Below are 19,135 nucleotides of genomic sequence, written 5' to 3' on the forward strand. Positions count from 1 at the left end.
CCAAAACTGGCTGAATGTACAGGGTACAGGCTATAGAAAGAACGCTGATTAATTTAAAAAGTTAATAAAGAGAGTCCACTGTAATGGGTGTGTAATAACTCTGTTTAAGAGATTTTATTATTATTATTTTGTTTTTAACAAGAAAGAAAGAGAGAAAGAGAAACCGACTATTAGTGAAACAGTTTAGAGGATATTATTATATTATTATTTATATTATTATTAAAATTCCTCAGTAATAGAAATCATCACACAGACTAAATATTGTCTATAAGTGGTATTTCCATTTATTTGTTCAATACATTTTCTTTGAACCAAATTGCAATCTCCATACAGGATGTCTAATATCTATTCTTTATAACTATTACTAAACAGGTGCTGCACTTTATTTTGCTGTGGAAAAATTAATTACTTTCTACAAGGTTTCCACTTACTAACTTATTGTTAAAAAGTCAGAGAGCGCTTGAATAGCCCTGTTATAGAATATTATGCAGGGTGCTTTTTTTAGAATCTGTAACTGGCCGGGGTAACTGCCACACACATTGTGATCCACCTGCGCAAAAGCTGCTTTTAGCCTGCTGATAAGTGTTGGATTTGTGGTGATGTTTGCCTAGGATCCAGTTAAAACAGAAAGCCTACGCTGGCAGTTCAAGATCATTTTCTGAACTCAAAACTTTATCAGAGGGCAAACAGATGGTTGCATCTTGTGAATCTTTTCTTTTGATAACACAGTAGTAGTATAATATTTTATAAGTATAGTAATATTTTTTATTGATTGTGTATGATAGGAGCAGACTTTTTCTGCTGACTGCCTTCATTTTATGGAGTGGCAGGATATTTATATATTGCTCAACCATAGCCATAAAATATCAATGCAATTATGTTTATGTGAAAAACAAAAAAAAAAATGTGAGAACATTTTAACGGTTTTTCTGAAGAAATAAAATAGGTCCAGGGTCACTCTCTCTTTCTCTGTCTGTATAAATAGATTTATACAAACAAGCAACAGCAGGCACTCATGTCTGAGCAAGTCGATGAAGCCCGGGTACAGTTCATTAAAGTAGAACATCCATTAGCAAACAGGAATCCACGCAACCCATGACTTTTAATGAAATGAAAAAATATTTCTGGAGACTAACATTTTGGCCTACCAAAGACCTATTCTATAGTGCAAATACACTCAAAGTGAGACCTAATAAACAGGTCATGCAGGGAAAAGTCTGCAAAGTCACGAAAGTGTGGTGACGCCATCACTGACCTTAGAAATAAAAAGGTACACAAAGATTAATATATAAAAAGAATGTAAAGAAAACTAGCACCAAAACATAAATACAGTATGTGGTTAAAGTCCTCTTATAATCTAGGGATACTGAAACACTATATTCAGAGAATAAAACCACACTATATCATGTCAACATAGTAACACAAAATAAAGTGCTCCTAAGGTATTGTAATAGATTATACTTACAAATCTGATGTCAGTTCTGCAATGTATCACTTTCTAATATGCGCATCTCGTTCATATTTATACTTCAGGGGAAATACCGCTTTAAAATGCAGTGTCACTCTTTCTAACAGTGCCTACCACTTTTGGGCCTCTTTTTTCTGTTGGTTTTTGAATATAATCTGGACCCCTGTCTTTCTTGCACAATCTATTTTTCTATTTTGATTTTTGCATCCTGCTTCACTACTCTCAGTTTGGCACACATCTTTTAGTGACTGCACGGTATTCACAATCTCTTTTTTTAAGCTACTTAACTGAACAGTTTAAAACATGTGGTCCTGAGCTGTAGGCTACTCCAAGTGCTACTGCCAGTGCTTAACTGTCTGTCAGCTCTACTTATGCCCAGTCCCATTGTAATATCCATAAGTAGATATTGTAGTTTTTAGCAACCATAACTGATTTTTATTTTGGTCAGGGTTGCCTTTATTTGTAGGGCTGCTTGCCCAGCATCAACGTAGTAGGTAAGGCTAAAGTAGCTGGTATTGAGTGGTGTCTTTGGTAAAATAAATTACGGTCATCAACAGCTTGGCAAAGACAGGGATCAACCTGTGGCCTCCACACCAGAGATTATTGCTTGAGATAATACATTAAAAAGTAATGCTCAACAGGCCTGATTGAACACCAGCAAAATTTGTACTAGTCCTTAGTGCAGACCTACCACCTACCACAAAAAGAGGATAGGTAACTCATACACAATTACTAATATCCTACATTATTGCTTTATTGGCTGGAATGCATGTACAGTGGTACTTTAAAGTCTGTGAACTCTTTAGAATTATATATTTCTGCATAAACATGACCTAAAACATGATCTAGTTTAGAACTTTTGTGAAAAAATATCATGAGAACCCAAGTAAACAAATTAGTCAAAAACATTATACTTTTACATATTGAGGAAAATGAACAAAAATTAGATATTTAGGTGTGTGGCGAGAAGACAATTTAATGGGAAAAGGGAGTCAATCAATTACAATCAATCTTAAGAACACAGGTTTGTGGAAGTGTGCCACAACTTGAACTAAAGAGTTTGTACTCCACCAGTCCACTATAAGGCAGATTGCTTACAATAGGGAAAATTCAGCACCATTGTTATTCTCTTTAGGAGTGGTCGACCAACAAAAAATGAAAAGAGTAAGGAACCCCAGGCTAACATTTAAGGAACTTAAGCCTCTCTTGCATTAGTGAATGTCAGTGTTCATGAGTAGACCATAAGGAAAACACTGAACAACAATGGCATACATGGCAGAGTTGCAAGGAGAAAGCCACTGGTATCCAAAAACTGCATTGCTACCCATGTACAGTTTGCTAAAGACCACATGGATAACTCAGAAGGCTAATGAAAGATTGTTCTGTGAATGGATAAAAAACAAAATAGAAATTTCTGGCTTGAAAGTCAAATACTACATTCCAGCACAGGCCTTATCTATATGAAAGATGGTGTTGGCAGTGTAATGAACTAGAACAGCTTACCATCATTGACGGAACTATGAATTCTAGATTTCACCAGCAAATTCTGCAAGAAAATGTCAGGCTATCTGCCCATGAACTACAGATCTAGAGAAAGTTAGTGACCGTAAATGACTGTAAGTCAATCTTTTAAAGAATGTTTGAAGAAGAAGAAGGTTAATGTTTAGGTCGAAGTCCTGACCTTTATCCAATAGAAATATTGTCAAAGGACCTTAACTGGGCAGATCTTGTAAGGAAGCCTAGCAACATCCCTAAGTGGGAAGCTGGGCTAAAATTCCTCACACTGAATACTGAAAGCAACGGTTCACATACTTTTGCCATTCACAAATATGCAACTTTGGATAATTTTCCTCAATAAATACATTAACAGGTATAGTATTTTTGAATTTGTTTATTTGGGTTCTCATTAACTATTTAGTTTTAGGATTTGCATGGAAACCAGATCATGTTTTAGGTCAAATTTATTCAGAAGTGTCCAGCAACTTTCATGCACCGCTGTATGATTTCAGTCTGGCAAGCTAAAGATATAATAAATTGAGAACTTCATTAATTGATATTTATTTGCTAATCATTAGTGTTTTCTCTTTTCAAAGGATTATGAAAAAAAAATAAAAATTCTTCAGGAAAACATAAAAGAACTTCAAAAAGAAAATACCCAGAGAAGAATGGAAATTAAAGCACTAAAGGAAGACTTGGAAACAAAGCAAAGAGAAACTGAAAGGGAGCAGAAGGAGCTTGGCCAGAAATTGGAGCAGCAGGAAGTTGTTAAGGTAGCTTAGTAATGGGTCCTTTATATCTGTACGTTTGGTATATTATTGCTTCTGTACTTCACATCCTCATGGGCTAAATGTATCCATTGAATAATTTGTGCATTTAAAAAAAAAAAAAATCCTCATAAAAATGGAACCCTACTTATTTATATGTATATCTAAAGTGGCTTTTAACTATCTCTTTAACTCTAATCACTTAGCAGTAATACAAAAATAGTAATCAATAGTAATTAAAAAAAACAAATTTGAGATTATATTGCTTGTGGGGGTGCTACTTCAAATTAAAACTACACCAGTTTTTCTTTTTTATTAACTGCCATTTTCTTTCTAGGCAGTAGTAGGATTAGTACTCCAAGACTGCAGTAAATTTAGGGCAGGAAACTCTTTACTGAGGTTGCAACCCCATGAGAAAACCATGTGGTGGAATTAATAAGCATCTACTGTGTGGCAAACACATATGAAAACATATCTTTATGCAGTTATAGAGGGTGACATTTTGGTTCGAGGAGCATACCATCGGAACACTTTCCACTGGAAAACATATAAGGGTTGATTCACTAAGGTGCGATAACGCATACTTTTTTGTGTTAAAATTGATGCGAAAAAAAACATGCGATTCGCTAAAATATTGCATGTGTTAAGTTGCATATCGCGTGCGTTAAATAGTGCGCACCCGCATGCATTAATTTTACTGCAATGCGTTAATTCTCACGCAGAAATAATACTAACGCATGATTCACAAACACTTAGATGCGCTAAATATTGCATTAGTCTATGCGAAAATTAACACCTACTTGGGGCAGGCGGTATTTATAGAAAAGTACAGTTCATGAGCTTTTGGCAACACAATAAGGACTTTGCAGTGTGATTTATTCAAGTATGTGTTGGCCCTAGAGTGATGTAGCCTCCAGTTTGCAGGGAAATTATAATTTTCCAAAAAAAAGAAGTTTTACGAACGTAATGGTGTGCATGGCTAATATGCGGTGCATAATTACCGCACCCGACAAGTAGTGCACTGCGTTAATTAGCGCGCGTTGCGCCGAATACCGCACAAAAATAGTCTTCGCGACTTAAATAATGCAAACAGCATTGCGTCTAAATTAAAGCAAATATACTTTTAGTGAATCATTGCGTTTAGACGCGAAAAATAAGACGTGATAAAATTTTTAGCACATGCTATAAATAGCGCTTGTTTTATCGCACTTTAGTGAATCAACCCTATAATATCTAAGCTTACCTTAATCTTTATTATTCTCTTTATTATTCTCTCAATTAATGTGAACATCTATAATATTTTAATAGATGGTTGTGATTATATTTAAGCTGGGGACAGCCCTTTTAATTCTGTATATATTTTTTTTCTTACCAGCATGAACTTGTTCAGCTCAGCTATGTTCCACTGCAGATTGGTAAAGAAACAGAGAAGATAAACCGCAGGATCATGTATGGTTTCAGATCTTTTTTACAATCACTTATACTTGCAACATTTATATTCTAGTAATAAATGCAGATGATAATAAGTAAATAATCAGGTTGGATAGTGATGATAGAGTGATGAGAGCTGGATATAGCCGTAACCATAGTACAAACTATGCAGTCTTCTTGAGGATCTGTGGTCAGAGCTGACCATGTCCAGTACACACCAAGCTAGTAAACTGAGAAAGAGATCTTTTAAAAATCTACACGTGCATGGCCAGCTTTAATTTCTACATTCTCTACACTGCTATCTACACTAACAATTATGAAACATGTTTATGTTTTATAATTGTTACTGTAGATAGCAGTGTAGAGAATGTAGAAATTAAAGCTGGCCATGCACGTGTAGATTTTTAAAAGATCTTTTTGTTATTGTACAACCAAGCTTATCTTGAAACGATTTTTTTAAAGGACAATTTGTCCATCAATGAAATGACCATTTCAAGCGATATCATCTAGTTGAAGCTAGGAAAACTGTCAGTAGCTACCTGCTTGGCTCTGGAAACAATTGGACAGTGCATAAATTTCATTCTTTACTTAAATTTTCAAACCTGCCCGATCGATTTTCTGACATCTGTCAGATGTAAAATTGCTAGATGTACAATACTTCAGTGCCCACTAACCTTACAATAATTTAATGGATTTGTTGGATTGCACTGAAATTGATCATTAAGGAAAGAAAAATTTCCACCTTAATACAGGTGTGGGATATATTATTTGCAATAGATGAGACCTCAGGTTTTCCAAATATGAAAATTGTATTGGTTTTCTATCAATGTGGATTAGATTGGTGAAATCTAATTGAACTGTCTGATTATTGCAGCAGAATATCAGTAAATAGTAATAATATAATTATTTGTTTAAAAGGAACACAACAGAAAATATCCTTGCTGTATTTTAAAAGTTTTTTCAAAATACAAAAAAACATTACATTACTTTATAGCTGCTATAACATTTTCCACATCTGCCATAATATGCTTGAATATTGGCTTGAATCCTGAAATGTGTGGGCGTTACCTACCATGGGATGTATTCTAATAGTATAGGTCATTTTTGGTTTCAGAAATGTTTGTGCAGACTCTACAGCTTTTTTTTCTGGGCAGTAAAGAGAAAAAGCAAGTACAGCTGTACAATCATTATCAAACAAAGTTCACAATAATTCTAGATTCTTGTTTCATTTGACCCAGAAGTAAAATCCCTCCCAAATATACACACTTTATCTCCACAGATAACCTTGGTGCATTGTGATTCTCCTTGGAGGCAAAGCTTTGGTTGCCATAGATTTGTCTTTTATAAAGACAGAACTCATAAAAAGGAATGTAGTAAGACTGCGCTAAATACTATATCTTTACATTATCCTGCATACTGGGTTTTAATTCAGGTGATATTGGCATATTTTAATGGTAATTGTCTATTCAGATGCTGGAATTTTCCCTTACATGGACAGTTACATTTACTGTACTATTTGACTGACCACACTTACATTGGTGTCAGACTATACTTCTCTTCTGACGTCTTTGTAGGCTATTTAAAACACAAGCTTGCTCAAGCACCTGACATGCTGGGAAAAAACAGCACTCCAGCATGAGTCACAACTGAGCACTGGAAGTCAGTTTTATACCTGCACTTCAGTGCACCTTAAATACACATGAACTCTCATCTAATATGATAGGTGCTATGCTACACCAGTGCAGAAACCCAGAATGACCAATCCAACACTCAAGGGCATAATATTTATTATAGTGTGTAATCCAATATTACAAATGATGTTGCCCTAGCAACCAATTAGCAATTAGATTTAGAAAACAAAAGCTAATCTTTGATTGGTTGCTATGAGCAACATCACTGGTGATGTTAGCTTATACACCATAATAAATATGCCACTCAGTATTTTTAGGGGTTATTGCACTGGGGCAAAATAGCACCTATATTAGTAAACAACATCCATAGTAAAGTGTGCCGATTATAACAATTGTCTGAAATGGAGTTTTCCACCCCCTTGTATTTAGATACAATTACATCTTTAATTGTTTTTTCCTTCCATATGGGCATATACCTTTTTGTGTGAAAAGTGTGTTCATTTTACATACACAAAACAGTATAAAGAATACTGTTCATTTAATGGAAAAAGGGTGAAAAGTTAACAAAATGTTCCAAATATGTAATTATGTATTGAACATTGAAATGGGTGATTATAATGATTAAAAATATTTTGATTTTGAGAGAAAGTAGCAGCTATTGGCATGTATAAAGTGCATTAAGTCCACAAAAGCAAAAATTGCAACCTAATGTTAGAGTTTAAGTAATAATGCCCTGTATATTAAGAGGTTAATATCTGTGCAAAAATCTGTCCTAAAATGTTTAAGAACCTGCCAAGATATTTTTTCTAGTGCACTTTGCAAAATGAATATAAGTAGCACTTTATAAATAAAGATATACATACATACATACATACATATCACCAGCATCCCTTTTTGTAAATTGGCTGAGACCAGGATTATTACATAGTAACCAGGATCTGAGATAGGATAGAACATGCTCATAGTATTAAAGAAATACTTATACTAGAAATTAAACCTTTTTTTAAAATCTATCATAATTCCGTTAGCATGAGAAAGTATAACTGACAGGTTAAGAAGGGAAAATCAGGATGGCAAAACAGTCAGGTTTTGGAACTTCAGAGCAGAGCTATCAGCGAGAAACAATCAACATGACCTATAGGGAACTTGTTATGTACAGTCATATTTTGAAGACTAATTTTAGTATCACTTTAAGGAGAGCAGAACATTTTTAAATATAAAGATTAATGAGAGGGACAGTAGAAACAAAAACTAAAATGCAGGGAAAATAAGGGGCACAAAGTGAGAGTTTTGCCCCTCATCCCTATTGGAGTTATGGTAACCAGAAACTATACAGATGGGTAAAGTTTTTGTTAAAAGTAGTGGGGTGAGGTGAGAGCACAGGAAGCCTGGAAGGTAGAAATATGTATTTATTATATAGGAAATGATAGAAAAAAAACAGGAAGAGATATGGACACAGAGAGTGGGAAGCAATGTGACTAAGGGTAAGCTTTTGAGTATGTATATGTATATTTTGTTTCCTTTGATTTTGCTTTATTTGCCAGCAAATTAAATCTCTCTAGCTTGAATCAGCCTCAAATCTTAAACTTCAGTTCAGTTTTTTCAATTCACTCACACTTCTACAAAAGGATTAAGAAAATGCATATGACCAACACGAGACTTTAAGGGAATAGGAAAATATTCCCTTTTGTTTGGGTTGCTATGTTTGTAATAGCATTTGGATGAGTAAGGCTACAAATCACTACTGGGCATAAAAAGCTTTATTCACTATACATATATTTATATTTATGTACTGCATAAAATTATCTTTACTTTAGGGAAGCACAGAAGAAAGAGAATATGCTGGGAAAAGAGTTCCAGGAGTTAAATGACAACCTTAAGCAGATGGAGCACAAAGCCAAACTGATGCTGGAAGAGAAGGAAGAAGTCATGAAGGAGCTGGAAGGGAAGCAAACTTGGCTGGAAACAAAGGAGCAGGAATGTAATCGTCTAACAAAGTTACTGGAGTTAGCCAAAGAAAATGAAGCTGTAGCATTGGGAGAAAGGTTAGAATACGGAACATCAGCTTGTAACATTCTTATTTACTAGATATGTTTAAGTATTATGACTGATTAGTACTTGTAACAACATGGGGGTATTTGTAAAGCATTGCTTGTTTGCATCAGTTTTATGTAGTACATTTTTATGTAGTACACTTACAAAAAAAAGAAAGAGATTTTGGTTTATTCAATGCCTCCGCTCTCTGCTTGGCTCAGAACTGGCTGCCAAATCCTGCACATTTTCTGTAACATAGTGAGAAAGTGTTTTAGTACGCGAGCATTAAAGGGAAACTATACCGCCAAACAATACAGGTCTCTATAAAAATATACTGCATAAACAAGCGGTTATGTAAAACACTGCTTCATCTAAATAAACCATTTTCATAAAAATATACTTTTTTAGTAGTACAGGTATAGGACTTGGTATCCAGAATGCTCGGGACCAAGGGTATTCCGGATAAGGGGTCTTTCCGTAATTTGAATCTCCGTACCTTAAAGGAGAAGGTAGCTGCGAGCGCTTCCTTCTTCCTGTTTCGCGCTTGTGCATGTGCATTGGAGCGAAAAGCCGAACTTTAACAACAAAGTCGGCTTTTCACTCTACTGCGCATTCGCTGGCCCAGGGATTTCGCCGGGAGAAGAAAGAGGAAGGAGGTACCCTAGGCTGGTGCAGTTTTCTCCTAACAGGGGCACCATCTCGGGGTACAAGGTAAGCGATTTAAGTCATTGGGGGTGCCTAACATTTTGGCACCCCCAAGTGACTTAGCCTTTCCTTCTCCTTTAAGTCTAATCCAATAAGGATTATTTATATCTTAGTTGGGATCAATTACAAGGTACTGTTTTATTACTACAGAGAAAAAGGAAATCAGTTTTAAAAATCTGAATTATTTGATTAAAATGGAGACAGGCTTTCCGTAATTCTGAGCTTTCTGGATAACTGGTTTCTGGATAAGGGATCCCATACCTTTATGTGGTATTGGGTACTCCTAAATAGAAAATTGCCATTTTAAGAATTAAGGGCCGCCTCCTGGGATCATAGGATTCACAGTGCACACAAACAAGCCAAGGCACACATACATGCTAAGCCACATCAGCCAATTAATGGACAGAGTTCTGCCTTTTGCTCCCACACTACTTCCTGTTACAGTTAGAGCTGCATTATTTCCTGTCAGGTGATCTCTGAGGGAGCACACAGTCTACCACTAAATGGCGGATCAAGGGAAAGGATGTAAAAGGGCAATATTTACTGATATATATATTCTAGTTTGGTAAGATTCTTTAATAGGTCACTTAACATAATATAAACTTTGCAGTGCTGGGGTCCTGAAATCAGTGTGTGTGTGGAACCTTACATTACTATTTCTGTAAAGTGCTGTGTAAAAATATCAGTGCTAAGGACACCTAAACCCAACAAATGAATATGGCTATAAATGCTATATTTTATATACTGAACTTATTGCACTAGCCTAAAGATTTGGCATGTCTATAGTAGTAATGATCCAGGCCTTCAAATTTGTCACACGAGCTCCACATCTGGGATTCAGGTAGAAGTGTCAGTGACAGACAATCCCCTTGCATCTTGACACTACAGAAAAAGAATAGAATCATCTGGGGGACTGCAGGAAGGAAGCCGCAGCAGCCTGGAGAAAAAATGGAGCTCCTGGCAGCAACACGGCCGAAACGAGGAGTGTGGCCTAGCAGAGCCACAGATATAGGGCGGCACCGTACTAGTATACAGAGCACACGGAGGCCCACAGAGTGGATCAAAGGCACCACTGAAGTGCCCAACAAGGGGTGAGTGGCTTAAATACTCCAAGGCCCCTCTCCATTAGCAGCAGTGCAAGCTGAAAATACATAAAGCCAGCCAAAGCCCCAGCATAACATGGCACAGCACTATAGACTAAACCATACTGCACGTGGCAAGTCTGTAACAAGTCACTGAATCCAGAACCTAGCTGCATAAAGCATTATAACAAGATATATTGGCTAAAGGCTCCTAACAAAACTGGTAAAAGAGATAAGCATATCCAGACCAGAGGCCTTCATAGTCTGACACTAATCAATAAGCTCTAAATAGACTACCTCACACCTACCACCTGGAATTGATGCCTGCAGTTCAACTGAGATATCCCTCAGAGGACTGTAACAATAATGGACTACCAGGCATGATAAACTAACTCTGCAACCTGCAGTCACCCCATGCACCAACAACTATCCTGAACGGAATCCTGCCCGCTAAACATTGCCCTAAAGTTGCAACTCCAAGGAGATAAGTCCTGACAAGTGGTGAGCTGCAAACATGGGTAAGCACTCACAAAAACAGAAAATAGACGCGGCAGCTAAACTGGAAAGATTTGAGCGAACTGCATCACAAGGACTCCCACCAGTCTCAGACAGCAACTCTCCCTCACTCTCACCAGCGGCACCTCCACAGGACTCAGAAATGAGGCAACCATCATCCTCAGAATTACTTGCAGCAATAATGGAGAGTCGCACAGCAACAACTACACAGTTAGAGGAAATAAAGGTGGACCTCTCACTCTTGCGCCACGACCTACAAAAGATCCGAGAGCGCACCACAGAAATAGAAACCAGAGTCTCCACTCTGGAGGACACTGTGAGCCCATTACCGAATTACATAAGAGCGATCTGGCAGCAACTAAAAACGGCGCTTGACAAGTCTGACGACTTAGAGAACTGGTTGCGCTGGAACAATGTTCGCATCATTGGCTTACCAGAGAAATCAAAAGGCCAGCACCCAGAGATCTTTATTGAAAACTGGCTTAAAGAAACAATCGGCACTGATACGTTCTCCTCCAAGTTTGTGGTCAAGAGAGCCCATAGAGTCTCAACCAGACCATTACCACCAGGAGCTCCTCAACGTCCATTTCTCATCCGTATGTTAAACTACAGAAATCGGGATGCAGCTCTGAGCCACAGTATCTCTCTACCCAGATTTCTCACCCATCATTCAAAAGCAAAGAGCCACCTTCACTTCAGTAAAAAAGAGGCTCAGAGAATCCCACATCCTCTACAGCATGATCTACCCAGCTAGACTGCGCATCCAAGATGGAGACCGTGTCCAGCTATTTAACTCAGCAACAGAAGCAGACGACTGGCTCACCCCAGAAACATTTAGGAAGGTCGCCTTCCCACAAATAAGAGGCAGGATTACCTAAAATACCAGGTAAACTTGGTATTACCCAGCCCCCTACCTTCACGGTCTGGGCTCTATGAAACTGCTATGGCGGCGAGTAAGTATCAATAACTGTTGAACACGAGCATGGAGTTCCATGACAAATAACTTTGATAACATTTAAAACTCTCTGACACCCAGGTCCACAATTTTGGAGCATGCCTGCACAAGAGACTTCAGACCCATAGCTAGGGGGACTACTGTTTATTTATTTATTTATTTTTTTGAAAGGTGTATTTTATTTATTTTCATACAAACAAAACCATAAAATAACACATTTAACATTACAATAAAGAAAATATGCTGGTCTTTCTTTTCAGGTCTATCTTTAAGGTTTGTTACAGACATTAAAGGGGTAGGTGTAACATTACAAAGTGTGAGCATGAATCTGGCAGCAGTTACAGGATATTGGGTTCGTCAACTTAATGAACTAAGTTTTCAGGATGTGGTAGAGAAAAGTGGGGAGACTTCGGGGGTTTTATAATGTAAATGGGAGTGGAGTCCTTTAGTTTCCCTCTAGGTCACACCAAGGGCCCCAAATTTTGTCAGATTTATCGGGCGCGCCTCTATTCTCGTATGTAAGTTTGTAGAAAGGAGCAACGGTATTCACTAGATTCTTCCAGGCTGTAACGGTGGGGAGGGTAGGACCCATCCAATGCATTGCAACTGTTTTTTTGGCATAGAACAGCAATATTCTGTAGCGTATCTGGGAGCTATTTTGGGCAATTATACTGTCTAGGACTCCTAGCAAGCAGGTTTCAGGAGCAGTCACAGTGGGGAAGGCTAAGTTATTTGATAAATATTTAGTCACTGCTGACCAGAATTTAGCGATATGGGGGCATGACCAGATCATGTGAAAAAAGTTAGCAGAGCTTGCTGCATATCTCGGGCAGTGATCAGTTGGGGTACGGCCCATCTGGTGCAACCTTAGTGGTGTGATATACAGGTGATGAAAGGTTTTATACTGTATTAACCTGTCTCTGGTAGATACAAGATAGTTGTACATTGTGCCTGTTGCCTCTTCCCAATCATCTTGGGTGAGTGCTGATATTTGGGAAGTCCACCATATTTGCGCGGAGTGAAAAGGTTTGGGGCCTGTTGAAGTGAACTGGGGGGTGAGAGTGGCAAATTGGTCCCTGAACACTGATCGCAACTGCAAATATTTATAAAAGGGGAGAGTAGGTTCTTGAGCTTTCTCTCGGATCTGTGCATATGTTGGGAAGGTTGAGTGTTCCGTAAGATCTCCCAGATATTTAATATTGTGGCGAGGCCAATATATGAAGTTGTGTAGTGACCTAAATTGTGGTAAATATTGGTTGCCCCAGAGTGGAAGTCTAGATGTAAGTAAGGGTGGCGGGTGTTTGAGTAGGGTGAGTGCTATGGTCCAGGCTTTATGCGGGATAGTTAGAGTTGTTGTTAGTGGGGCTGTATCCTTAAGGTGTCGGTATGGAAAGTTGCTTAATCCTTCCAGGGAGCCAAGTATTATTGCCTGAAGCTGCAGATTTGGATTGTAAGGGTCATGAATGAAGCACCAGTGTAGGTAGTGTAGGTAGTGTATCTGTGAGGCTAAGAAGTAATGATAGACTACTGTTTATTATGTGTTAACACTGGGAGAGAGTGCCGACTGGTCTTCACAATGTCACTCCCCCTGGTAACATTTGGTTTAGGGTATAGGCTCACCTATGTTTGGAGGTGGGCAGGGAGGGTAGGGATGGGTTTGTTTTGGCACATTACTTCCGCTTACTGAATCAAACTATCTGGTTAACGAACAGATCATCATATCTTGTGAGTACAGATCTGCTATATCATAGGTACCCTTATACGGTGACAGGCCAATTACTATATATGCAACACCCCAATGGGTTCTGTTAAACTTTTGTCCTGGAATGTCAGAGGTCTCAACTCAAAATTTAAAAGAGCACTAGTTCTTAACCAAGTGTACAAATCCAAGCCTGACATTGTGTTACTTCAAGAGACCCACCTTACAGGACATAAACTGTTAGCTTTGAAAAGGTTCTGGGTTGGACATATGTACCATGCTCCATTCTCAACATATTCTAGGTGTGTTTCTATTTTAATTAAGAAAACACTGATATTTGAGCTACTACAGCTACACACTGACTTCTATGGTCGGTATGTAATAATACACTGTAAAATCAACAATCAGACTTTGATTCTGGTTAATGTTTATATCCCATCTCCATTTGCCATAGAGGTTTCTCCCAGAAAATTACAGCCCTCCCACCCGACCCAATATGCCTACTAGGAGATTTCAACGCTACTGTCCACCCTACATTGGATAGAACATCTGGAGTAGATCCAGCAACCCCACAGCTAACGAGATGGATGGAGGCTATGGGTCTATGTGACCTTTGGAGAGACCGACATCCAAGTGATAGACAATTCTCCTGCTACTCTGCAGGTCACGCCACACTTTCAAGAATAGACCTGGCACTTGGCTCAGTAGACTTTGCCCACAAGGTTGCCTACCTGCCCAGAGCACTTTCAGATCACTCCCCGCTATGGCTAGAAATCCAACTAAGACCACCCCAAGGCAAGCGACTGTGGCGATTATCCCCGCTATGGCTCACAAACCAAACAGTGGCTGACACCTGTACAAAAGAATTTGGGAAGTACTGGGAGGTCAATAATAACACAGCATCCTCTCTAGTTGTGTGGGACACAGCAAAGGCGGTGGCTAGAGGTACCCTTATTGCCACAATACACGCAACAAGGGAATCAAAAAAGACAGAGATCAAAGCTGAAGAAAAGGAACTATTTAAGGCAGAACAGACTCATTGTCTTGTGAAATCCAAATACACCCAGGACTCTGTCTGAGACCCAAAGAGATTTAGACCTTCTGCTAGCAGATAGCACTAGGAAAAAACTACTATACTCTAAACATCGGGGGTTTGACCTGGGCGATAAGAATAGCAAAACTCTGGCATACATGGCAAAGTTGACTGACCCAATTACTGTAATTCCAGGCATTAGAACCCCAACCCAAGAAATAGTCACAGATCCCACAACTATGGCCAATATGTTTGCAGAATACTTTAAGGATATTTATTCCCTGCAAACCGGTACCTCTGGGATTAATTTAGAGCAATTTCTGGGATCCTCTGAACTCCCCCAATTGTCACCTGCAGAAGTAAAACTCCTGGACAACCCATTCACAAAAGCAAAAATTGATGCAGTTATTGCAGACCTCCCAGCAAACAAAACTCTTGGTCCAGACGGACTACCAGCTGCCTGGTATAGATTACTGGCTGATCAAATTACCCCCAAGCTCCTTGAAACATACACATATGCATCACAGACAGAGGAACTCCCCTCCTCATGCTACAATGCAATAATCACACTAATACTTAAGGATGGGAAAGACCCATATTCATGTGAGCCCTACAGACCTATTTCTTTGATCAACACCGACACTAAAATACTCACAAAAGTACTAGCAAACAGACTTATAAAAGTAATTATATCACTCATCCATCCTAATCAGACAGGCTTTATATCACATAAGACCACTTCTATCAACCTCAGGCGACTATACACACATATTCAACTAGCACACCAACATCAAACTGCTGGGGCAGTAGCCTCACTAGACATAAACAAGGCATTTGATTCTGTCAATTGGCAATATCTGTGGCAGGTGTTGGAGAAACTAGGATGCGGCCCTAGGTTTATCTCATGGGTCAAACTGCTATATAAGAAGCCTGTAGCGCAAGTCAGGGTCAATAACACACTATCTGAAGTATTTGAGTTAAAAAGAGGTACCAGACAGGGATGCCCCTTGTCACCCCTTATATTTGCACTGGCCATTGAACCTCTGGCAGCAAAAATAAGGCAAACTCCCATGGAGAAATTTGGGAGGCTAAGTGGCCTATGGATAAACAAAACTAAATCCATACTTTTTCCACTGGGGAGTTCAGTCGCAGGAGATAACTCTCCCGTGCTTACACTAGTATCCAGATTCCGCTATCTTGGCATTATAGTCACAACAGACCCATCACTGTACACCAACAAGACTCTAGAGCCCATCCTAGCAAAATTCAAATTTGTAACTCCTCATTGGAACAAACTACCGCTGAAGCTATGGGGAAGAATAATCCTCTTTAAAATGCTATACCTGCCCAAATTTCTATACCCACTGTGGAACTCGCCGGGGTATATAACTAATCAGTTCTTTAAAAAACTAAACAGTGAATTAATTTCTTTCATTTGGGCCAACAAAGCCCCAAGAATATCATGGCTCACACTCAATGCTTCAAAAGAAAAAGGTGGGCTTGCTCTACCCCACTTACTTTCCTGCCCAACTATCCTATATTCATAACTGGTTTAATCCTGACCGCAGCAACTCATTGACTGCACTGCATGCGGCAATTATGGGCTCCTTAGAGGCCATATGCAACCTGCCATACAGACGACAGGCTGACCTTCCCCTTTTGCCCAAGGTACTTACCACTCCTAGGAAAGTCTGGGTAAAGTTACAAGCTAAGGTCTTTCCCATCCTTAAGTATTAGTGTGATTATTGCATACAGTTTTTCCGTTATCTTCAACTAAGACATGCCTTTCATTCCCAGTTTGGGACCTCCAACTCTCATCGACATTACTGTCATGGGAAGCTAGACTCTGGGCTTTAGACCCCCCCAAACTACTTTCCCATCTGTATAGCATAATCCAGACCTCACACCCGACTCCATTTGATAAGGCCAAACGTAAATGGCTGGCAAATGTTCCATCCCTGGATGAGGATCAATGGGACGAAACGACTGATAACTTATACAACTTCCTAATATCACTCAGAGATAGAATGATCCAATTTAAGATGATTCACCAAATATACATTACCCCTCTGAAACTCAAGGCCATGGGGCAATAAGAATGATCCAAATGCGTGTAATTAAATATGGCAGAAGTAGGTTTCCTCCACTTGATCTGGGACTGTCCCAAAGTATTAACATACTGGACAGAAGTCACCCACTATATAGAGGAACACCTGTCTCTTCCTGGCATCAGGTCCCCCGAAGTATGTTTGTTAGGAATAATAGACGAATTAGTACCCCTTGAATGAGCCCCATTCCTCCCACAATAAAACAATGGATAGAACTAATAAATGGGCCACTACCACTGATCAAACTGACATACAATGCCCGGGGCGCACCTGGGAAATTTGAGAAAATATGGGAACCTTGGCTAGATGCCAACCCCAGTATATCTCTACTGGACGATTAGGTGTACCTTCACAAGTTGATAAGTACAACAGAGGCCTTTACCGCACACCCTAGCTCTCCAAATATGAACGCCCGGTGCTCACTGCTGGAGGGATCGGCACCCTCCCAAAAACCAGTGGATACACAAAAAGCAAAGTGGCACTCAGGGCTAGAGGAAAATAATTCCTTTTTAAAAAATCTTTATTTGTGAAAAATGCAATTTTTTAAAAAGGAATTTTTAAAAAGGAAGTATTTTCCTCTAGCCCTGAGTGCCATTTTGCTTTTTGTGTAACCTTCACAAGTTGATACCATATGGAGTTTTATCTCAAAACTGTCACTAAGTATATAACGCAAATAATTGTACTTAATGATGATGTAAGTGCCAATTTACTTTATTTTATCTGTTTTTCCATTGTTTTATTTTTGTTTGTTTGAAAATGCAAAATAAAAACCTTTTAAAAAAGAAGTGTCAGTGACACTCACAGGAGCTGTTGGGAAGCTAAGCTTAGGGGTCTTCGTAAATTATCAAACACAAAATGAGGCTGGCCTGTCATAGAGGGCGATTATTAATTTCTGATGCTAATTGCACTGGTTTCTGAGTTACCATGCTCTAATTATCTGTATTATTTACTAGTCAGCCTTATATTGGGACATTTATATTCTATATATACAGTATATTGTGAGTGGGTCCCTAAGCTCAGTAACTGACAGCAGCACAGAGCATGTGCAGTGAATCAGCAGAAAAGAAGATGGGGAGCTACTGGGGCATCTATGGAGGCACAGATCTTCTCTGCTAAAGGGCTGTTGTTGCCTTGGGCTGGTACAGAAGCGCAAAATATAAATGTACAGTAATTCTGCCATACTTCTTTAGTTAAGCTTTATTTCTTTAAATAAACAAAAAAAAATGAATAACCTGCTGTATCCATACACCTTTTTCCACCTTTCACCTTTTTTGTCACTGAAGACAATTTACCAGCGTATGCACAACCCGACCTTGGAGAACAGTGTCAGTCCTATGTTGTATTAAATCTAGAGGGATTTCTTTATTTCAAAAATCTAATATGGCCATTCATTTATAAGTGATGTTATTTAAGACCTAGACTCAGTTTATGTGTGCATAAATATTTTTCACATTTTATTTAAAGGGCTGCTATGGATCTCAGTTTGCGCCATGCCATGGTAGAAAAGCAGACACAGCATGACGCACTTACCCGAAAGACCAGAGAAAAAGAGAGAGATCTGAGAAACACTAAGAAAATGGAGTTACAGTTAAAGTCAGCCCTTGATGCTTTAGCACATACCCAGAATGTGTATGAAAAAATTAAAGCAGAGGTATGGATTGATTTCATTTGATCAAATTGATTATGCACCATCCAAGTTGCAGTACAGTAAAACAGTCTTTGCAAAGGGAACCTGAGGGTATTGCACACTTGTTTTGAACTTGTTCTATCTCTTGCAAAACTATTATGATTCCGTTTTTTTGCCACCCTTCCATTTTTGCCATTAACCACAGTTGTGGTTGTAAATCAACACTATTTGTAATGTACATGCATCAAAAGCCGCTCCATGCACATCCACATACTTACTCCAGCCACCCCTGTCCCCCCCACCTGCTGGTATCTTACATGATATTAAAAACAAATGAGAAATATGCATGATTCTTCACAGGACAATAGCTTGATTGTGGTTCTATATTTATATGTAAAGTCTTACCTCTGATAGTAGTGGGTCCAGGTGCTCATGCCCCAGACCTTCAGCTTAGGGAGCCATGTGGGAATATACGGGAACGAAACAGCAGGCAGGCACATCTGGTATCCAAAAAAATGTGAATGAAGTCTAGAACGGCATCTTGTAGTCTTAATAAAAGTTAATGTTTTTATTTCAATCCAT

At 38.7% G+C, this 19,135-nt stretch overlaps 1 protein-coding gene across 1 annotated transcript in view; it reads left to right on the forward strand.

The window, feature by feature from the left end:
• ccdc146 (coiled-coil domain containing 146) overlaps positions 1–19,135 on the forward strand; it is an 84,602-nt gene that overhangs the window by 40,748 nt on the left and 24,719 nt on the right. The window contains exons 6-9 of the mRNA XM_018092324.2: positions 3,562–3,738; positions 5,108–5,181; positions 8,612–8,839; positions 18,391–18,577. Coding sequence (XP_017947813.2) covers positions 3,562–3,738; positions 5,108–5,181; positions 8,612–8,839; positions 18,391–18,577 — 666 coding nt within the window. The remainder of the gene's footprint in view (positions 1–3,561; positions 3,739–5,107; positions 5,182–8,611; positions 8,840–18,390; positions 18,578–19,135) is intronic.

The sequence above is a fragment of the Xenopus tropicalis genome, chromosome 3, assembly GCF_000004195.4.
Source record: "Xenopus tropicalis strain Nigerian chromosome 3, UCB_Xtro_10.0, whole genome shotgun sequence".
In the NCBI taxonomy this organism is placed as follows: Eukaryota; Metazoa; Chordata; class Amphibia; order Anura; family Pipidae; genus Xenopus; species Xenopus tropicalis.